The sequence below is a fragment of the Fragaria vesca genome, linkage group LG2 (assembly GCF_000184155.1).
Source record: "Fragaria vesca subsp. vesca linkage group LG2, FraVesHawaii_1.0, whole genome shotgun sequence".
Lineage (NCBI taxonomy): Eukaryota > Viridiplantae > Streptophyta > Magnoliopsida > Rosales > Rosaceae > Fragaria > Fragaria vesca.
Window position 1 is genome coordinate 23,726,775 of NC_020492.1, and position 22,862 is coordinate 23,749,636.

Sequence of the window (22,862 nt, forward strand, 5' to 3'; positions counted from 1 at the left end):
GAGAGAGAGAGAGAGCTAAATTATTATGCACTATAATTTAAAGTTCCTTGTCGTTAATATTTGTCAAATGTTTCTTCTTAAGATAACTCTAAATTAATTAAGTTCGTCCGTCAAGGACCTTTTAACTATGAATTGTTTTGTACACAAAGAGCGCGCAAATAAATTCATTAGTACAAAAAAAAAAAAACGTAATGCAAGTGAGGCTTGCTTCTAAAACTAAGTGAATGAACCTTATTTTTCATACATAGTAAATGTATATATCGATTAATCAAAGAAACCCGATTTTATCCATCTATTCTAGATTTCATTGTTGTATGAGTGCATAAATCATAATACAATCCATATATTGGAGATCCCTATACGGCTATACATGAATAACATACCTTATACGAATATATTATATGAATCTGTAGAGAGTTCGCAGATATATTAACCTCTCTGGCTCTTTACGTATCGATATGCATATAAACATATATGGAATGATATCCCCTCATGGATCACATTCCTTGAATTTGCGTCAGACATTGGATAGCGTTACATGTATGTATCACATTCCATGCACATCAAGGTGCTCAGATACATATATATCACAGCAATTAGCAAAGCAAGTGAACATTGCAAAGGTTGATCTTAATTTGCTTCTGCACGAACTCTTCTTGCTACTAAGATTTACTAATGACGTCTACTCCTGACGAAGCCTACATTAAGCGTCTCGTTCCTCTTGATTTTGGCTCAGCCAAGTCAGTTCCAGACTCTTTCGTGTGGCCTCAAGCATCCGATGAGGTCCACTCCGGTGACGGGTTAACCATACCGGTTATCGACCTCACGGATCCGAATGCCCCGCAACTCATAACCGAGGCATGTAAGACATGGGGTATTCTCCAAGTGAAAGGACATGGAATTCCAACTAAGCTTCTGGAGGACATGGAGTCTGAGTGTGAAAGACTGTTTAGTCTCCCAACTGACCAGAAAATGAAGGCCGTGAGATCTCCAGGCAGGATTACAGGATATGGTATCGCCCATATCCAGTCCTTGTTTTCCACCACTATGTGGCATGAAGGGTTTACCATCGTCGGGTCTGCAATTGATCATGCTAGGCTGCTTTGGCCTAATGATTATCAAGGTTTTTGGTAAGTACGTACTCCATGAGCATGCACGTAGAGAAAGCGTCATAAATTTTGTTATTGTCATCAACATTTATAATCTTAATATGACAAATGAGATTGATATTGCTGAAGTTTAAAGTAATAGAGGCAAATACTGGAAAATGTCCCCGAAATGAGACCAAAATTATAGTTATGAATGCATATTTCCGTACTTGTAAAATAAGAATATGATGTGCTTTTAGTTTGAGATTGAGAAAGTGGAACTAATTCTTCTTGATTTGAATGATTTTGTAGTGACACAATAGATGATTATCAGAAGCAGATGAAGGCCTTGGCAGAGCAACTGATGCGCATCCTCTTCAAAGCCTTGAGCATTTCTGTAGAAGAACTCAATTGGCTCGATGATCCAACTAACAGCAGTGGCTGCAGTCTGTCTTTACAGCTGAACTCTTACCCTCCATGCCCCGAACCGTCCCGGACCTTAGGTCTAGCCCCCCACACAGACACCTCCATTGTAACCATACTCCAAGCTAAAACCAGCGGTCTCCAAGTCTTCAAAGACGGAGTTGGGTGGATTCTGGTGGAACTGGAACCCGATGCACTCTTCGTGAACCTTGGTGATTTCAGTCGTATTCTATCCAATGGTCAATTCATCAGTGTTCTGCATCGTGTTGTGGTGAAACCGATCCAACGCTACTCAATGGCATACTTCTTTAGGCCTCCGACGGATTTTGTTGCGTCACCACTTTTGTCGAAGGATTTGGGTCCGGGAGAAGTTCCTCGGTATCGTTCAGTCACAGTAAAGGAGTATCTTGATCTCAAGGGGAAACATCTTGAAAATGCATTATCTTTCATTGAAAATTAAAAGAGATTTTAGATTTTTCTTCATTAGGGCAAATAATTAAGCATTCTGTATGAACATGAAGAAAGCTTAGCGAGTTGCTCTTAGCAGCAGGCCAGGGTTGAAGCTTTAATTTGTTTTCCATTTCTCTGTGTCTTTGAAACTCATGAAAATGTTTGGAGTTTCACAGACTCCAAACTCTTATTTCAAAATTAATGTAACTTTTTTCTAAGACATGCAAAATCAAATTTATTTATTTTTATATCAGATTGATAAGCGTCTAATTAACAAATTCAGGTGTTAATGAGGCTCCGAGTCTTTTTAATTACTTGATGTCATCAACATTTATAATTTTTTTGACAGGTATTTTTTAGGGGATTTTGATAAGAGAAATTTTATTCACACATCCCTTAACACTAAATGCACATTCCTTTTTTTTGAAAGTTTTTTAATTACACATTTACCCTCATAACTAATTTGAGATAAAGAAAAAAAAATTGTTCAATTCTAAACCTTAAACCCAGAAGATGAAGGTTTCTTTGATTTTGTTATTCTCATCGTGTGTCCAGCATAATCATAATCTTAAAAGTCTATATACATAGAGGTAAATGTATAACATTGCAACTGTAAAATTGGATCATATATAATAACAAACTAAGATGCATGTCAACTATTTAGGTTGCCTCCAAACCAAACTACTGAATGTCTGAATCACCTAAAAAATAATTTCAATATTAAAACTTAAAACATAGTTGACATGAGGTCGATTGTATTTTTGTTTTGAAGCTTGGGGTTTCTTCTTTTTCGTAGCTTGGCAACAAAGCTAGAAGGTTGAAATCTCTTCAAGAAATTCAAATTATTGAAATATGATTATACATAATGTAGTGTGAGATGACGATGGCGATGAACCGTGTTGGAGACTCGAGGAAGACGATATTGGCTTACAATAAAATAAGGGTAAAGTGGGTAATTGTGAGAAAAGATGATTACAAAAAAAATTAGGATGTGTATCAAGTAATTTAAGATGTGTGAATAAAATTTCTCTTTTGATAATTGCTAAGAAAGAACAAGGAGGTTTAAATGAGGCAGTTAGAAGTTGATTATTATTTTGGTTCTTCCCTGTGCTTGGAGCCTTTTGACCTACGAGGACAAGTGCTATGCATGCAATATATGCTTAGCTAGGACATGACATTAAGCATGAACTCAACCTGTTTCGAGGGATAAAGCCTCATCGAACTTAAAGGGAGATTGTCCGGTTGCCCTCAAAATGTGTATATATTCTAACCAAGTTCACATGTAAATGCACTCCGAGTGAATTAGGAAGCCAGCCTCTTTCTTTTGCTTGATCTAATTTGCTTAGCGTAGGTTTCTTTTCCTCCCAAGTATTGCTCATGGCAACCCCATGGGATCAAGCCTACAAGCACATCATCCCCCTTGATTTTAACTCAGTAAATTCGGTGCCTGACTCATTTGTATGGTCTCAATCCGATGTCATTCAACCAGATAACGGGTTATTTATACCCATTATCGACCTCATGGATTCAAATGCCCCGAAGCTCATAGTCGAGGCATGTGAGACATGGGGTGTTTTCCAATTGAAAAACCATGGTGTTCGTACAAAGATTATGGAGGACATCGAGTCTGAGGCTCGAAAGTTGTTTGATCTCCCCATCGACCAAAAATTGAAGGCTGTACGATCTCCTGATGGGTTGAGCGGATACGGAATCGTCCCAATTCAGTCCTTGTTTTCCACCTTTATGTGGCATGAAGGGCTTACCCTCTTTGGCTCTGCAATTGATCATGCTAAGGCGCTGTGGCCTCATGACTATCAACAATTTAGGTATTGTTAGTACTTCCCTTAGTCTAAACCATTTTCTACTTTCCTCACATAACTCATTCGGTAACAAATAATTATAAGGATTTGATGATGTTCTATTACACGGTTGAAATAATTGACAGGGTTTGAATTAGAAGTCTTATGTCCAAATTACTATATGAAATTAGCTTACACCGTAGGGTTTTTTGATGGGAAGCTTACACCGTAGTTATTCAAGTGGTAAGTATTTATGAATGTGTCATGTGTCACTAGTAATAACCTTTTCTGTTTTGTAGTGATACAATAGATGAATATCAGAGTCAAATGAAGGCATTAGCCGAGAAAGTAACGGGCATCCTCTTCAGAGCCTTGAGCATTCCTGTGGAAGATTTGAATTGGTTTGATGATCCAACGAACAGAAGTGGGTGCAACTTGGCTTTACAGTTGAACTCTTACCCTCCATGCCCCGAACCGACCCGAACCTTGGGTCTAGCCCCGCACACTGACACCTCCATTGTGACCATACTTCAAGCTAAAACCAGCGGTCTCCAAGTCTTCAAAGACGGAGTTGGGTGGATTCCGGTGGAACCAGAACCTGAAGCAATCATCGTGAACCTTGGTGATTTCACTCATCTTCTATCCAATGGTCGATTCATCAGTGTTCTTCATCGTGTGGTGGTGAAACCGATCCAACGCTACTCAATGGGATACTTCTATCGGCCTCCGAAGGATTTTGTTGTGTCACCACTTTTGTCGAAGGATCTGGGTCCGGGAGAAGTTCCTCGGTATCGTTCAATCATAGCAAAGGAGTATCATGAACTGAAGGCCAATTGCAAGCATTATGAGAAAGCATTTTCTCTCATCGAAAATTAGATGCCCCGACTTATATATAGTATATTCTATATAAATGCAATAAGCATATTGCATGCATGAACTTATGAATAAATCTTTACATTTGATGTACGCAGTGTTGTATTTCTCTCTCTCTATATGACTTATGGAAAGGGTTTTTGATTTATAATTTCCGAAACCTACAAAATATTTAGTGAATTACCGATTAGAGTAACATGTTAAGAATTTGACACTTTTTTTTCTTTCTTTTTTATGAAATGAGGTCAAATTAGAATAGAAAAGAATACACAATACTCAACTCAGCTGCGAGCCTGCAACACGAGCTGATAAAAAAGAAGAAAACATAACATTGGGATTATCAAATGCGCAACATTGTTGGCACTTCTCTTCACATAGACGATGTTCACAGTCCCGGGCTTGAGCAAGAAATTAACTCCACCATATCATGATTCATGAATAAACAATTAAGCATGTGTCTGATATATAATTTGTGTATAGAAACTAATTCAGTAAGGGAAGATTATTCACCATTTATTGACAAGACTACAAGAGCACAATATATAGGCAAGGGGAAATTTTGAAACTATATGTCATTATATACCTGAAGGACAAATATATACCAAATTCTCTTAAACGTACTATATTATAATTAGGAGACAATTTTGAATTCACCCGGGGGGTCAATCCTGCATTAGTCACCATGCGAACATGGTTGGTCAATCCTGGCCTATACATTCAATAAAAATTACCATTCTTAAACGAAAACAAACAAAGAAGTTTCAATGAGGCTAGTTGTAGGTGACAACAGATTAAGCTAGGTATCTTAAGGACACGCGCAAGTAAGAACAACTGGGCTTAAATGATGCGGTTTCTAGGTTTAAATTTTCAAGGAAACTGATGCAACTTTTTGTGTTCTTCCTGTGCTGGAGAGCCTCCAGAAATTCAAATTGTACCCACATTTATAGAAATGCATATAGTCATATATACAAGAAATCGGATTCAATTAATTTCATTTGGGGGATAAGATTCTTTATAAGGATTACCACTCTGTTTATAACCATATATATCCCGAGTAAGTGAACCCCTAGACATAGACTCTTTTTCATCATAAGAATTGGTAATGGCTACACCACCAGATCAAGCCTACAAGGATGTTATTCCCCTCGACTTTACCTCAGCCAAGACATTGCCTGATTCTTACGTGTGGCCTGAATCCGATGACCTCTATTCCGGTACCGACCAGCAGTCTATTCCAGTCATCGACCTCATGGATCCGAATGCGACACAACTCATTATCCAGGCGTGTGAGACATGGGGGGTTTTCCAGTTGATAAATCATGGAATTCCTCAAAAGCTTGTGGAGGATGTGGAGTCTCAGACTCATAGGTTGTTTGCTCTCCCAGCTGAACAAAAGTTGAAGACTTTACGGACTCCCGGCAAGGTCAGTACCGGATACGGTAACCCGCCGTCGCAGGCCCTGCTTCCCCGGAAACTATGGCAGGAAGGGTTTACCATCATGGGGTCTCCAGCTGATCAGGCTAAGGTGCTTTGGCCTAATGATCATCAAGGGTTTTGGTAAGTTTCAAAAGACCAAGAGCTGCAAATCTCAAAAAAATAAAAATAATAATTACTTTGAAATATTTGTTTTGCTACAAGAATTGATATTACATGGAAATGTTGGAATAGGTTTGTGAAGTTTTTCTTCAGTAAATTTTAGTGGATTTAGTTTTATACGTTATGGAAATTGCTGGGTTTATATTTCAATATCGATTCTGCATGTGTTATTATTTTTTAGACATTTGATATTTTAGTATATATATTTTTCATCAGCAAAGCTGTGATCTTCAGAAGAATTCTTGAAGTGCTTCTGTGTGTTAATTTGCAGTGATATAATGGATGATTACCAGAAGCAAGCAAGGGGCTTAGCAGAGCAACTAATCCGCACCATCTTCATATTCTTGACAATTAAAGTGAACTGGTTTGATGATCCGACTATGTGCCAGGCTGCTCTTCAGCTAAATTCTTTTCCTCCTTGCCCTGACCCGACTCGAGTTTTAGGTCTACCACCACACACAGACAGTTCCTTGCTTACCATACTCCACTCCCGAACCGAGGGTCTTCAAGTCTTCAAAGGAGTTGGATGGATTACTGTGCAGCCTAATCCTGAATCACTCATTGTTAATGTTGGTGATTTACTCCACATTCTGTCCAATGGTCGATTCGTTAGTGTTTTTCATCGAGCTGCGGTTGTCCAAAAGAAACATCGGATCTCGGTCGCCTACTTCTATTGGTCTCCACTGGACTGCACCGTCTCCCCCCTCCTCTCCAAGAACTTTGCTGACTCTAAACAAGTTCCTAAGTATCGATCGGTCACATCGAAGGAGTACCATGTCCTAAAGGCTAAGCATTCTCGAGATACTCTTTCTGTTGTTAAAATTTAAATTTCATGAGAGAACTTTCTTTATGTTTGAAATAAAATAGCTGGTGCGGTTGCACTCAAAAGCTCTGGATATTGAAACTGTCGAATACAGAGGAAGAAATTTAAGCCTGACCTCTGAGTGCAATAAACATCTAGAAACCTTTCTAAAATGATGTCGTGATCTATAATTTAATTCAAATAACATCGTTCATATATTGGTTTCCATATATCGTTAGTTTTTCTTCAGAATTATGAGTGCTCTATAGTCTATATGTTTTTCTTTGTGGCTGTGCTCTGTACATTTCTAGACAGCAATAAAGAGCTAAATTCACGTAATACTCTGTTTTGCTTAAGAAAAATGTAATAGTTATCTTTTCTTTGCTATCAACATTACTACTTTGTTCTATTTTATTGACTAACTTCTATTCAATTTATAAATATCGACTGTATCAACACTTTGTTGCTATCCTAAAAGCTATCGTATATCGAGTTTCGTCAGCTCGAAAAGTACTTATTTGGCATGATTTCATACTAGCAAAGGTTTGGTTGAAAAATAAGAATATTCAATTCTGACGGAAAAATCGTGTGTTATAGTAAGCTAGGGATTTTAACTGAAATCAAGTGAAACTCGTATACAGTAATCTGATTGAGATTTTCGATTTATGTCAATTGAGAAGTACTTATTTGTCATGATTTCATACTAGAATTTTTTTTGTTAAAAAATAAGAATATTCAATTTTGACTGAAAAATCGTGTGCCAATGGGCAGCTATGACCTACCAAGGGACTGCCTTGACCCTCCTAAACCCGCGTACGGACAACCTAGACCCACCAAAGAGCTGCCGAGACACATCTAGGACCGTCACGGGACTGGCGAGACCCGCCTAGGGCAGCCAAGGAGCCGCCGATGAGCTGCCTTGACCCGCCTCGGGCCGTCAAGGGGCTGCCGAGACACGTCTAGGGCCGTCAAGGGGCTACCGAAACCCATTTAGGGCCGCCAAGGGGGAGCCTTGACCTGCCTAGGGCGGCTAAGGGGCCGCTGATGAGCCGCCTAGACATGCTTAAGGCCACGTAGACCCGCCTACGAGACACCTGGACCCGCGTAGGGACTGCCTAGATTCGCTTAGGGGTAGCCTTGACCCGCCAAAGGTTTGCTTAGACCCGCCAAAGGTCTGCCTAGATCCGCCGAGACCGCTCAGAGCCGCCAAGAGGCTGCCTTAACCCACTTAGAGGCCGCCAATGGGCCACCTAGACCTGTTTAGGGGCCACCTACACCCACTTAGGGCCACCTATACCCGCCAAGGGGCTGCTGATCCGCTTAGAGACTGCTTAGGGGCTGCCTAGACCCGCTTAGGGGGCCACCGAGACCCGCTTAGGGCCACCTTGACCCGCACAAGGGCAGCCTAGATCTGTACAGAGGCCACCTTAACCCGCTTAGACTCGCCTCAAGGCCGCTTAGGACTGCCTAGTGGCCACCTAGATCGCCTAGGGGCCGCCTAGACCCACGTAGGGGCCCACCTAGACTCACGTAGGAACCGCCCAGACCCGCTTAGGGGCCGCCTAGACCCGCCAAGGGGACGCCAAGACTCGCCAAGGCTGAGACTCGCCTAGGGCAGCCAAGGGGCCGCCTTGACTCACACAAGGGCAGCCTAGATCTGCATAAAGGCCGCCTTAACCCGCTTGGACCCGCCTCCAGGCCTAGACCTGTGTAGGGACCACCTACACCCTCTTAGGGGCAACCTTACACCCTCTTAAGGGCAACCTAGACCCGCTAAGGGGTTGTTGAGACTAGCCTAGGCAGTCGAAGGTGTTGCCTTGACATGCCTAGGGTCGCTTTGACCTCCCTAAAGCCCGCCGAGACCTGACTAGGGCTACCTTGACCCACCTAAGGGCTGCCGAGACCGGCCTAGTGCCGCCGATAGGCTAAATATTATCCCACTTAGGGCAGCCTAGACCTGCCAAGGGTCTGCTGATGGGCCACCTAGACCCACCACGAGGCTGTCGAGACCCGCTAAGGGGATTTTAGCTGAAATGAAGCAAAACTCTATACACTAATTCGATTGAGATTTTTGAGTTTCGTCAGTTCGAGAAGTACATATTTATCAAACGAAACTCGTATACACTAATCTGATTGAGGTTTTCGAGTTTTGTCAGTTCAAGAAGTACATATTTATCATTATTTACTAATAGACATGCCTATAGGCCGTATTTACCTGCTAAGAGGTAGTTTAGACTCGCCTAGAGGCTGCATAGACCCGCATAAAGGCCACCTAGACTCGCTTAGACCCGCTTTGACCCGCATAGACTTTCTTGGACCCGCCTAGACCCGCCTAGAGGTCGCCTTAACCTGCTTGGACCTGATTCAAGGCCGCCTAGACCCGCCTAGTGGTCGCCTATACCATTTTAGGGCCGCCTAGACGTGCGTAGGGACAGCCCTGACCAGCTTAGGGGCCACCAAGACTCGCCATGAGGCCTCCGAGACCCGCCTAGGGTTTACTATGGGTCGCCTTGACCCGCACAAGGGCATCCTAGATCCGCATAGAGTCTTGCCTCAAGGCCGCTTAGGACCGCCTAGTGGCCACCTATAGATCGCCTAGGGGCCGTCTAGACCCGCGTAGGGACCACCTAGACCCGCCTAAACCCGCGTAAGGACCGCCTAAGGATTAAAATATCTGTATAAGTGTATCTATCGGTATTTAAAAAAAAGATAATATCGGATATATCGGGATATCCGGGAAAAAATATTAGGATTTTGGGAAGTAAATTTTTTTTTTCTGACATATTTAATTTATTAGATTTACATATAAATATTACAAATATCAACTTCATCTACATCCAGAATGAGAATCTAGGTTGTTAATAAGACGCACGTTGGTTCACAAAAGTAAAATAATCAGACCAAGGCATATGATTTATATAATACAAATTGTAGTGTTGAATATGATAATCATATATATCTTTGGAGCAACCGACTGTTTCTCTTATAAGTGGATAGTAAGGATGAATCTAACTGGATGACTGATCACTGACTTCCGCGCATTGATTATAACTATAAATATTATAGCCATGCATATTGATTATTGCCTTCTTAGGATTCATTTGAGGTTCAAGTCTCACTATCTAAACTGATAGACTCAAAACTTAACGCAACTGAAACAACATCTTGATCATCATTTTCACCTCTAGTCCTCCTCCCATACATGATATCTTCTTGCACTCCATACCTAGTACTTCTAAAGCCATGATCATGATCATGGGAGGCATGATCGTATTTTTCTTTGGATGAAAAATTGTTCAATCCACCAACTGTAGAAGATTGTCCATATTCAAACCTGATATTTCCACCACCTTTTCAGCATTAACTGTACTCATTCTCTTTCTCAAGTGCAAATATTCCTCCACTTATCTCCAAGTTTGATAATTGTGTAATAGATTGATCTGCATCCAGATATCCCTCGAAGGGAATCATGCTCTCCTCGAGACCCCCACTCTTCATTGGAATTACTTTTCTTCCGGATATCACTCGAGACCCTCACTCTTCATTGGGATATACCTCGAGGGAATTACTTTTATCCCAGATATCACTCGATACCCTCACTCTTTATTGAGATATATCTCGAGGGAATTACTTCTCTTCCAGATATCACTCTAAGTTTTTTTACAGATATTTTTTTAATATATCGGAGATATATCGTAAATATCTTAAATATCGGAGATATTTGACAATATCGGAGAAATATCAGAGATACGGTGGAAGATAAGATATTGAACCCTCTAGATATATCAGTTCTTTAAAAAAAAAGATATCGGGAGATATATCGGATATATCGTAGATTTTTATCTGGGACCGCCTAGCTTGGATGGTTTGAACCAGCTGTTTTGTGTAGGTTAGTTTTTTTCGAATCTGTGTAGGTTAGTTTAGTTGAGTAGTTGCGTGCTGATTTATAACTACAGTAGCATAAAATAGCATGCTCATGCATGTATATATAACCTGATTGATTAACTGTAAAATATAAACCAGCTAGATTGGCATATGGATATGAGTTCAATCAGTTTTGTCCATCCCTTCTTTGATTAAGAAGAAATATCGATCTCGTCGTCAATGACAATTAAGTTGTAGTTATCAAAGATGGCGGATTAATATATATAGCATAGATCATGTCCAGGTCTTTCACTATATATGCTTATTCCATTACCACCAGAACGTGTCTTCTTCAAAAACCCCATGGCCGTCCACAGTGGTGATCCAAAAGAGGGTACACGATTGATTAAGAAGATTTATAAATTGATAATTAGAAACTTATGTTTTGCGTGAGGCTATACATTGAAGGATGTGTTTTGTCGATCAGTCGTAGCATGTCATAATCAGAGGAGTAGGCATAATATGTCTTCAGTTGTATAAACATGACCGATCATCGATGAAAACAAAAATGTCATTGTTGCTACGTCTTCTTAGTGTTTGAAAAAGAGATTAGTACAACTTATAATCAACCTTATTTGATCCATATTCGATTGAAGTCAAGAACATGCTTTCACCCTGACTTTTTGTAGAATATCTTCCAACGAATCAGACACAATTGGTCACGTCAGTATAGAATAGGATCGAACAAAGTTAAAGTGGGAGATCAAAGCTTGTTTTGCTACTTCATTGTTTGTATATATGATATATCTCAACCAGCAATGAATAATCGTTTACTGTATTGACAGAAGTGAAGATCGACAACTTCATAAACAACAACGATATGAAGAAAGCTTGGATTTCAATTTACTATCGTTGTGATCTAAAGAATAAGACAACAGTAATCATGTTATTGATTGAATGTGTAGTGTTCGATTGACCCTCGCTAGTTGCTACTCAAAAATACCGAATCAAAGAACATAACAATTTCACTCTTTATAGTTTATACTACTGAACTATAAGAACATACTCATTTACCAATAGTGAGATTAGAACATGACAACATGGTTTACAGTCAGGTTATGTTCAGATTTACTCATGTAGGAAGTGCCGAGTCAAAGCATGCATCTCTTGGATACTGCACATCATTTTACTAATATCAGAGAACACATACAACTTCATAGATCACAACAGAATGACTGAAGCTCAACAGCGAAGTTATTTGATACGAATTGTATTTTGATCTACAACAATTTCTAGCCTGTTGTATCAGTTTCATGAGTAAGCATTCCGTTGATGAGAGATGGCGAGGGCGGGTTGGACGCCTCCATTCACATGCTCCAGATGTTCTATTTGGAACTTTTTCGAAGTAGCTCATTCTTTGCACATTCCTCCTGGAAATAGAAAGATCTATTTTCAGAAATCTATAGTCAAACGATATAAACTAGAGTTGCTTATAGCTGATTTGGTAAAGTCAGGACAATCACAACTAATTTCTGCCAACCGCAAACCAACACTCAACAAGTTTCATAGTAGAGAGTAATGAAAGTGACCAAGCTGCACAATTATAAATACCAAGATACTGCAATATCTAGACCACCCAGTAAGAGATGGAAAAACAGTTGATTTTATTATCTACGATGTCAAGAGTTTGCCTACGAGGAATTTTTCAACTAGACGCACTCCATAAATTGTTATAATCAATACCGGAAATAATTTATATGAGACAGAAAATGGCATATATACTGAGTACTGTTCGGTGTCAAAAGCATATCTATTATTTGTGATGCCATGATTAAAGTGTTTACCTGAAAAGCTTTTAAGAGGGAATAACAGCGTCTTTGCTCTGCAGTTGCTGCAACATGCCTAGCTTTGAGAGAATCACAAACTTTTTGCTCTTCTTGAAGCCCTTGTTCTACCTTTTTTAGCTTCTGTAAAATGGATTCAGCAATGCAAACATATTGACTAACTAGAAACGCCCATCAACGCAAGTATGTCGAAGCATGTAATAATAGGTAAGAAATCATATTCACATATAGCAGAAAAAGTTAATGGAATCAGTGAGGCTTGGCTGAGTTGAGTTTGAGAGAAAGAGAATCATTCCTTTCGAATCCTTATCTTTTATGAATTTGTGTGTATTTGCGCATCTACGTGAAGTAGACCTAAAAATGAATGTATAAGCACATTTAAGATCCACTTAGCCCTATATCACTGCATACATACTGAATTATGTTTGCTTATCTCTGATAGCTCATTATGGGGTTTTGTCTTGTTGTTGGGAGACTTTTAGAACTGGCGTTTTATCTTGTTTATTCTTAACGGGTTAGACTGTTGGGTTCTATGCTTATTGTAAGCTAGGGATGACACACATCTCAGGAACTAAATTATATCTCTACTATAATTGTAAAAATGCATTCAAGACACAGTTTGGGTGCTTTTCAAAAGAAAACATGCACACAAGTTGATGATACTTTGACATTACCTGTTGACTGCCCTTCATAATTCCCTCCATTGAATTAATGAGTTTCATGCGACCATCTGTACTAGTGATTGCATCTTGAAACTGTACCCAAAGTTTCAAAGACACTCAAAAATAACCACAAAAGGTCCTGACATCTACATCTACTGAAAAAACAGCGCAGGTAACACAGGATGTAATAGGTAAATGTGTAGTGAAGTCCTCCATACCTGTGAACTTATTGAATTCAGCAAAGATGCTTCCTTTAGCATCATTTCCTTTATCTCCAAAAGTGCGTTGTACGTGGCATAGTATTTACGAGTTTGTCGAAGTTTTCCTTGAATTTGAGCATTCAACTCTGACAATCGGTGATCATACCTTCAGAACAAAGGTTAAGTCAGTATATATACTTTTAATCGATGTTTTTTAAATCCACTCAATCCATCTACATTCTAAGAACTTCTTAATAGTCCAAAAACACCAATAACCTAAATGCTAGATCAACTTCTAACAGGAGAAAAGGAAGACTTACTGGACAAGTTCTGATTGGCACGGAATATCATCAATCTTGCGCTGTACTGCCAGCACTGCCCTCAATCTAGATGCAAGTTCCTACACATATTACCATTTACATCACTAAAATTTAAACCATGTTTTAACAACCAATCAGTCATTGTTTTGTGAAGAAAAACAAGCTACCTGTTTAGCTGAATTAATTTTCTCCTCTGATTCACTCAACAACCAACTCAATCTATCAGAGAGTGACTGTCTATCACTCCCATTTTCTATCTGCTCCTCCAAATCATGAATCTCATCTTCCAATTCAGAATTACTTACAGACTCAACTTCATTTTCTTCCCTCTCAAGCTCCTGTAAACAACCAGAAAATCAAAACCCAGTACCCAAAAAAGACCAAACTCAGACAATAAACACAGACATAAGAAAAAAACCAAACCTTCAATGACTTCTTAAGCAATACCAACTTGTCCACAACAGCTTTAACACCTTCATTATCGATTCTCTCTCTTAAGCTTTGCAATTCATTCATAACAATGACCTTTCTCTCATTCTGGCATACAACCCACATCATTAGTATCAAAAGACTTTAACTTTTTCAAGTAGAAAACGAAAAGAAACCATCTTTTTGCTACAAATCTTGATGCATATAGTCAGAGCTGTTTACTAACCAATTCATTGAGGTTGTCTTGTAGCATTGTTGATCTTACAACTGGTTCAGCTTCACTGCATCAACAGAGATGCTGGAAACGACGACGATTTGGTGTTGTGCGTTGAAAGGGATGCGAGCAGTGTCAAACTGGGTTCCGATGACTTCCACCGTCGCCGTCGGTTCTGTTTTACTTGTCGAGTGTGGGCTGAGTTTACAAGAAACGTTTCTTGTAGAGCTGCTTTCTGGGCTCAAAAACTTGGGCTTTCGAGTTTTTTCTTTCTTTCTGTTTGCTTGTATGTTCTTTTCATCTTTTGTTGAGTGACCTAAAAAAACATAAACAATATTACCTAAATTGCTCACGGTTCGAGAGTAACAAGTCTGTTGTTTCAAGTAGTATAATGTGTGCATCCATCCTGATTTGTATATTTAATAGTTTGCATTTTGCAGAGATGATAAGAGTATTTTCTATAATCAAGATCTTGTCCAAATCATTCATCTTTTTTTTGCTAGTAACCAATAATAAATTAAGATTTAACTAGCAGCTTCAATCAGGGTCGGCGGGATTGAACTTGCAGTGCTCTTACCAACTCCCACCTGTGCTGGTTAGAGTCTAATTAAGAGATAATGTGAGTATGCTTTTATCTTAGTACTGAAATACGGTTTAGATGGATCTTGTACGTAGGAGGATGGATTGGCAATATTTTAGTCCATGTACGTAGAGGCCCTTCATGAATCTACTATGTGCTTTATAGCTGAAGTTAATGGACGTGTATTATTAATGAAATAACATTTAAAAGAACTTTAGAACTGTTGTCTACTATACATATGTTTCCGAATTTGTAAGTTGCGAGCTGGACTAGCTGCTGATGAGCACTAATCAACTCATCATAATCTGTGGTAAATTTCAAAATAATACCATCATTGAAATTAGACTTTGAGGTCGGTCTAATTAACCAGATCAAAAGAAAGAAAAGATGAAAGCCGGTGTCTCTGGATAGGGAGACAAAAGAAGAAACCATGATCGATCACTGTATGTATTGACCTAATTATGAACGAAAGCTTTGCATGAATTCACAAGCAAAACAAAAGAAACGCCGCGCAACCAAATGCGCTTGATCACAATCATGAGTAATGCAATGCCCAGAGCCAATGAAAGAGTCAATGAAATCTGTCTGCTCACCACTCGATCTGTAGTTAGGCAAACATTCTGTGTTTTTCTTGGAATGAAACTATAGTACTATTATAGCAAATTATTTATAATTAAAAACACGCAAATTAAACACTGATGAATATATATTAAACGGTATCTTCAAACTCCAGCATAGACTTCCAGTGCATCGTCACGAACATTGGCCGTAAAATAGTTGTAGTACTCGGCAAAGTTGAACGGCCGGTACAGCAGAGGATGCTCATCGTCGATAAGCTCATCCGGCACTTCGATCATGAACTCCTCCTTCGGCAACCCAAACATCGCAAAAGAGTACCTTTCTTCCTTAATGTCTTTACTCATCATCACCCTGTGAGTCACTGCATGAAGCCTCCCGTTGCTCCAAGCCTTGAGTGCATCCCCAACGAAGACCACGACGGCTCTTTCGGGGACCGGGACTTGAACCCATTGGCCTTGTTTGGTGAGGATCTCCAGACCCTGCACTTCGTTCTGGCATAGAATTGTTAAGCTACTCTTGTCTGTGTGAGGCACCAAACCAACGGATGTGTCCCTGACGTCGTTGCTGATCGGAGGGATTTTGTACTTCATGAAACGCATCACGGCGGTGGTGTTCTCTACGTGCGAGGTGTAGTGCTTTCCCACGCCTAAACTCTCCAAAACCATTTCGAGGACGGTGAAGTTCAACTCCATCATCTTTGAGCTCATGGATTTCATTGTCTCACTGTCATATAAGAACAGAGAATAACTACATTGTTAATTAAGACAATCACAAAATCTCAAAGCTCTCAGTTACTACATTATTGGATATGGACCCTTGTGGTGGGTTACATATTGAATTGAGGTACATCATATATGGTATATATGGTATTGACTGTTCTGCATATTAATTCCTGAAAAGGAGAGCAGCTAGCCGGTATAAATGAGACAGTTAGACTTCATGAGGAACTGACTATCATTTCCAGTGCAGCAGTTCAACAAGGACATGTGCTAAGAATGATAGAGCTTAGCAGCAAGGACCAATATCTATACATATAACAGTCACATAAAGCTGGCACTCTTAATTTCAATCTGTTTCAATGAGATAAGACTTAATAAATGAGGCATTGGCAGGTAGTCAGGGTGTTGGGTAAGCAGCCATTGGCATGTCAAGATGCTCATAATATTAACAGCATATATGGAGCAAAGTAGGATGTCAAGTCCACATTTTTGCAATGCCTTAAGGTTTTGGATGTGGGCACAAATTAAGGAAAATAGTCTCTTACTTCCTATACCCTCCAAACCTTAAACACAACTAGTAACCTTCCTTACTCAAATGCATTAAAAAGTCCTTATGCAAAAAGAAAAATTTTAAAAGAAAATCTTTGAAAATCCAGGAAATGTGATCTTCAATATTTTCAGTTTTGAAAAGCAAGAGCTGAAATAGCTGATAGAGCATGTTTGAACACAAATTAATAACCTAAATTGCGAGATTATTCTCAATTTAGATGTCGGTCTGGTATGTATGTGAATTCTTTCATAAATATATTATATAATTTAGATTCCCAGTTAGAAGCTTGATTAGATCTCAAATAACTCGCAAAACAACATTACTATAGCTATTAATTTAGCTATTATCTTGGCATAGAAACGGAGAAACTTGGACCAAAAAGAGAACAGATACATATATAAATGGGGAAATTAACTACTTCAAATGTGAGTGTAAATTTATTAGAGAAGTGAAATCACCAAAAAGAAGAGTTCCCTTGAAGCCACATGAGGTTGGTGAAGGACTCGGCTGCATCAGGCTGGCATGCATTGTCGATCCCGAAGCTTTCGTTCAAGGGAATGATGGGGCACTTGCCTTGGTAGCTCTGGTAAGCCCTGGGGCTTGTGTGCTTCTGCTTGGTCTCTTCAGGGAGATCAAACAAAGCTTTCATGGCCATCACCATGTCTTCACGTAAGCGCATCGGCATCACCTCTTCCTGCACCAACAGCAGAAAGCAGCCATGACTCTCACATGCCTCTCTCACTTTGGTGCTCATAGCTCCCCATTCCTCACTCCTCTCTTGCTTTGGGACCAAACACTCCTTCGAAAATTCAAGAACTGGTACTAGTAGTGCTTGATCATGATCAACCTCCTCACCCATCTCTCTCTTTCTCTATCTCTCTCTCTCTCTACGTCTCTCTCTATCTCTCTTTCATACATACACAGCTCGTCTCAATGCTATATATATGAAGCTAGCTTACCTCCATAGAACGATGTCCAAAATTTGTAACCCCAAAAAGACAAAAAGAAAATTGATCTGGAAATTGAGTTTCCCATTTTTCTTTTTCCCTTGAATTGGAAATAAGAAAAATGAACGGAGGACTATACTACACGTACATGTCAGAAGAATCATTTTTGTTACATTTAGAACAAAAAAAACATTTGCATTGATGGATTGTGCATTACAGATATGCCATACCCGCAAATTATTTGTGCAAATTGAAATTTGATCGAGTTACACCTACTCTTCGATTCTCTAGTCTATTTTGCACCAAGAACTATATATTTTGCTTAATTGAGTACTAGACCAGTCGGCAAGCCACATGTACGGTGTATGTCACAAAAATTGCTCTACAAATTAAGGCTAATTTGACATCATTAATTTGTTTGCAAGTCGGTTCAACCACCATGTGCTGTCCATTCCATATATATAGACATAGTAAGGAGCATTATACACTTCTTCAAACCATGAGCTCAAAATAGAACAGTGTCCAAATTTAGGTACTACAGTTTATTTCCTCATATGAAGTTTTTACTTAAGCTAATTAATAAGCTATATTATACTAATTAAGGTTTCTCAGGTGCAATTTCCCCTAGCCTCCGCATAGTTGTGATGTGGTTCCTTGTTCTATGTTTTCAACTGTGAAATATAATTGTTGTCATACCATGGATATAAAGCAATTAAAAATATCAAAATTAACTCTTTTTTTTCTTTTGTCTTTTTTCGCTACACATATATAGATGGATGATCAAGTCCGTTTCTGATTTGACAATTTTTCTTTATAAAACCCAGATTCGTTTTGCTTTCTTTGACCTCAATTAAACAAACCATAAGAGGCAAAAATTCTAAAGGGCCGGGTTATTAGGATATGGTCCTCATAGACATGGTAGGGGTTGATGATCAACTTCGAGAACTCTTTGCGGCTTTGCCCCTGCTATCGGGTACACGCCAGTTTAGTCAAATATCATACAAGTTATAATGTTGAGAGATGATCAATCGAGTGCGAGAGACTTGTAGGATTAGTGGATTACAAAAAGAGAGACATGCATTTGGTAACTATCGTGTTTGTTCTCTCTTTGGATTGCAAAAGATTCTTTCCTCTTCTTAGTCGTCTCTCTTTTCCTCCTTATATCTTCCCTTTTAAGCAATCTGATCTGGTTTCTATGGACCAAGTTACCCAGTAGTCATAGTGACACTATAGAAGCATAATCTATGCGTTGAAAAAAGAAAAACACCAAACCCTTTTATACTGAACTCTACTTTTGAGCGCGCGCTTTCTGCACCGGCATACATTCCAGTTTGGAAGCTTTACTTAGTTTGTCCCAGTTTATAGCTGTTCAGACTCGTATACATCCTTTTTCTGTCCATCATGCACTTATTTGTTATTAGTTTCCTTGCACGTCAAGTTAAAGAGATCGATTCCCTTGAGCTCAAATCTCCTCATCGCTGGTCGTATTCGTTTCTTTTGCATCAACGAGTCTATTCAAAACCAACAAGAACTTCTCAGCTTCCAAATTTGTCATGTTTTGCAGTATGAGAGTTCTATACAATGTGAACAATATGTTAAAGTTATTATAATCTAGCAATCTCCCACTATAGCTAGCTGGTTGTTGTGGGTGGTCTATATAGTGGTTCAATTTATTTGATTTACTTTCTATATAAGTTAATGAAAATGACCAAGCTAGCTCTAGGGTTTGATCTTCAAACATCATAAAAGATATCTTACAAGCACATTTGATTTGGATAGAGTAAAATGTATCGATATAACACTATTCAAATTGCTCCACACACACCCCCCACCACCCCCCCCTCTTCCATTCAAAAAAAAAATGTAACATTATTCAAATTGCTCTTAGCTTTATCTATTTTTTTACAAGACAAGTTTATAGTCACAATATTACTGGGTAAAGAGCTGCTTCTCAACCATTCTCTCAAGTCTCAGGTACTGCTACTCCACCAAATGCGAAAACTTGCTTTTCTGAGTCTATGATGCTTCCTTCCTGTGTAAAGGTGAACTTACTGAAGTCCTTATAGTCGAAGTCTTTGAGAATTCGGGGATGTTCTTCGTCAACTAGCTCCTTTGCTGCCTTGATGATGGTACCTTCTAGCGGACTTCCAAATGCTCCCAAAGAATACCGTTCTTTTTCTCCAGAAATCATCACCCTGTGCTTAAGGGGTGATAGGCGCAAAAGCACCTACAAAGATACCCTATTATCAAATCAATTATATCAATGTAGTAAACGGCAAATAGGGGTCATTACCCGCAGAGGATTGGTGATACTAAGACTTAAACACACAAGAAACACAAACAGACGCGTAAACCAGAAATCAGGCAGACTCGACCTAGGAGCAGAAACCTAATTAATTAGCTAATCTAGACTCAACCAAAAATTATGAAATTAAGTACACAGTAACTAGACACAGTGGCGGACTACCACAAAAATTTTGAGGGTATTCGGAGTTGGTTTGATTGATGAACAAAAAATAGATAAAACAGAAGTACTGCTGAAAACAGAATATTAAAAAGTGAATATGGATGTAAATATGAGAGAAACAATAGCTAGGAACTTCTCTCCACCACTAGATACGCTTCAATCACCCCAAAACAATGTCAATGACTAAAGATGAATGCACTCACAGTTAAGCCAATGTCGTTAGGTCATTAACAGTTTTACGTTCTCTTACTTGCCATGTTAAGTGAAATGTCGGTATCGACTTAACTATATTTCCAATTAATTGATCTATGAAATGTCGGTATCTAGACCAAAATAACTGAAATCATAAAGATCTAAGAACGTTTGAGTAGCAACAAAGAATCTAAGGTCAATGTCGGTAGCCTTAGATTACCAAGAAATCACTTCACACAAGTACCTGGAAAGAACTTGTTATCTCTCATAGAATATGCAACGATATGTCAGTCATAAACATATTCAAAATAATAAACCCTAAAACATGCATCAAAGTGTCGACTCAATGAAACATGCAATAGAATTATCAATGAACAATCAGTGAAGAAATTCTCATCTAAAATTATATAAATCAATTGGGGTTCGAAATCGAAGACATATCTAGGGCTTTGATCAGCCCCTAACTACTAAGGAGTTTAGTTACACATAATCTTGATTAAGAACATCAGAGAATACATGGAAGATGAAATAAGGGTGAGAAGAAGAAAACTTGATTGAAGAAGATCTTTGCCGATCGAGTTCTTTTTCCTCTCCTTTCTTTCTTCTCCTTCTCTCTCTTTTTCTTCTCTTTCTTTCTTCCCTTTCTTTCTTCTCTTTTTCTGGTTCGGCCTCCCTCTTTTTCTTCCCTTCCTTTCTTTTCTTTTTCTCTCTAGTTCTTCTTTTTTTTTCCTCTTGTTTGGCTGCTCCCTTGTATAAATAGGTTAGTTAACCTATATCTCACGTCCATCACCAATCCAACTAGGATTAGGGATCCTAATTAAGCCCAATTATCTCCTTTTCTTTGTTTGACTTCAAAACACCTAAAAACAAATAAAGTTAATTAAAAATAGGAAAACATCACAAAATAAATAAGTAATAAGAATAATTAGCATGATAAAAGTCGCACAAATATGCGACTATCAAGGGGAAGCATTCTTCCATTACTCCATGCCTGCAAATCATTGCGACATTAGTGTGTTCATCTTTAACTTGTATCGATTATGAGTTAAGAAGCTAAGTAGCTAACTATATATCATTTGTACCATAAGAGGAACCCCAACAATAAAGAGGTAGGAGGTGGGAGATAGAGACAACTTGATCCATTTTCCATCCTTGGTTTCAAATTCAAGACCTGAAACTTGATCGTCACAAAGGATCGTGCTCACTAGTTTGTCAGTGTGAGGAGTGAGCCCATAGTGCCCATTTGCGTACTTTCCCGACGGAGGTGCATCGTATTTCATCACACGTAGCAACGTCTTACAAGCAATGATGGAATTCAGTTTCTCTCCCAAACCATAACTATCAAGGATCATCATCTCGATCATTTCCTTCAGCTCATCCAGCTTCTTCATCATAGTAACTACAGTGTTGCTGTAGGAACACAACTGACATCATCATCAAATCAAACAAAACAAAAGAATCCTACGTGATGGCATAAAGATCTGACATGTTATGTTGGAGTGTTATATACTGAATCTAGGTACTCAAAACCGCCCCTATTGAAGAAGAAAGAACGATATATAGTATATACTACGTATGGAAGTTAAAATGAAACTTAATTTACCAAAACTGGTCATGACCATTTGGCCACATCAACCGAGTGAAGCTTTTAAATGACTCATAGTTGGAGGAATCTTCAATGCCAAAGCTCTCGTAGAAAGGAGTTGCGGGATATCGTCCATAGTAACCATGGAAAGGCTTTGGATCAACATTCTTCTCCTTTGTCTCCACTGGAAGGTTGAAAAGTTGCCTTAACATAGAGAAGGTTTCTGTCTTTAACTCCAGAGGTATCTTATCATACACTATCTCAAAGCAACCATAATTTTCACAAGCCTCTCTAACCCTCTTGCACAAATTGTACCACCCTTGAGTTCCTCGATCCAGTTCCGTAGAAATGATTGAGAAATCAATGGCCGGAATCTGGTAATGAGAATCAGAACCCATTTTCTCCTATTAATCTTTCGTATTCTGGAGTTTCAAGCTTTGTGTTTCTTGATGAGTTGCTTGTTTGTGAGCTAGCTAAGAGGCTAGGGTTATTCTATTTATATTGCATGGTTCTTGAGTAATAATATTAGAAATATCTGTATGTATACGACTAAACATCTTTTTTTCAAGCTCTCTAGAATCAATGACGATTGGAATATAGAGGTTAAAATTTTCAAACTTTATAAGATAGATCGAGAAAGATAGATATATTAGATTATTGACAACTACTGTCGTAGTTT

General features: G+C 38.9%; 6 protein-coding genes across 7 annotated transcripts; 3 read left to right on the plus strand and 3 right to left on the minus strand.

Moving 5' to 3' along the window:
- Nucleotides 1-675: 675 nt before the first annotated feature.
- LOC101314726 (gibberellin 3-beta-dioxygenase 1-like) lies at nt 676-1,971 on the plus strand. The gene is made up of 2 exons (XM_004292918.1): nt 676-1,130; nt 1,401-1,971. Exons 1-2 carry the CDS (start codon nt 676-678, stop codon nt 1,969-1,971), a joined length of 1,026 nt encoding a protein of 341 aa, XP_004292966.1.
- Nucleotides 1,972-3,251: 1,280 nt separating this feature from the next.
- Nucleotides 3,252-4,812, plus strand: LOC101300879 (gibberellin 3-beta-dioxygenase 1-like). Its single transcript, XM_004291375.1, has 2 exons — nt 3,252-3,787; nt 4,060-4,812. Exons 1-2 carry the CDS (start codon nt 3,339-3,341, stop codon nt 4,634-4,636), a joined length of 1,026 nt encoding a protein of 341 aa, XP_004291423.1. The 5' UTR covers nt 3,252-3,338; the 3' UTR covers nt 4,637-4,812.
- A 589-nt stretch (nt 4,813-5,401) lies between these two features.
- Nucleotides 5,402-7,056, plus strand: LOC101301165 (gibberellin 3-beta-dioxygenase 1-like). The gene is made up of 2 exons (XM_004291376.1): nt 5,402-6,190; nt 6,501-7,056. The coding sequence occupies exons 1-2, from the start codon at nt 5,736-5,738 to the stop codon at nt 7,054-7,056; spliced, it is 1,011 nt and encodes a 336-aa protein (XP_004291424.1). The 5' UTR covers nt 5,402-5,735.
- A 4,880-nt stretch (nt 7,057-11,936) lies between these two features.
- LOC101301459 (coiled-coil domain-containing protein 93 homolog) lies at nt 11,937-14,792 on the minus strand. The gene is made up of 8 exons (XM_004291377.1): nt 14,577-14,792; nt 14,345-14,458; nt 14,089-14,259; nt 13,922-14,001; nt 13,620-13,767; nt 13,414-13,494; nt 12,740-12,862; nt 11,937-12,325 (listed from the first exon to the last, which is right to left on the minus strand). The coding sequence occupies exons 1-8, from the start codon at nt 14,601-14,603 to the stop codon at nt 12,281-12,283; spliced, it is 789 nt and encodes a 262-aa protein (XP_004291425.1). The 5' UTR covers nt 14,604-14,792; the 3' UTR covers nt 11,937-12,280.
- A 909-nt stretch (nt 14,793-15,701) lies between these two features.
- LOC101301747 (gibberellin 20 oxidase 1-B-like) lies at nt 15,702-17,906 on the minus strand. Of its 2 annotated transcripts, none has more exons than XM_004291379.1 (2): nt 17,451-17,906; nt 15,702-16,446 (listed from the first exon to the last, which is right to left on the minus strand). In XM_004291379.1, exons 1-2 carry the CDS (start codon nt 17,849-17,851, stop codon nt 15,867-15,869), a joined length of 981 nt encoding a protein of 326 aa, XP_004291427.1. In that variant the 5' UTR covers nt 17,852-17,906; the 3' UTR covers nt 15,702-15,866. The 2 variants fall into 2 exon arrangements, with proteins under 2 accessions (XP_004291427.1, XP_004291426.1); XM_004291378.1 differs by having other exon boundaries at nt 15,702-16,470.
- A 1,996-nt stretch (nt 17,907-19,902) lies between these two features.
- On the minus strand, nt 19,903-22,581 carry LOC101315023 (gibberellin 3-beta-dioxygenase 3-like). Its single transcript, XM_004292919.1, has 4 exons — nt 22,202-22,581; nt 21,681-22,008; nt 21,576-21,589; nt 19,903-20,158 (listed from the first exon to the last, which is right to left on the minus strand). Exons 1-4 carry the CDS (start codon nt 22,579-22,581, stop codon nt 19,903-19,905), a joined length of 978 nt encoding a protein of 325 aa, XP_004292967.1.
- Between the last annotated feature and the right edge of the window lie 281 nt (nt 22,582-22,862).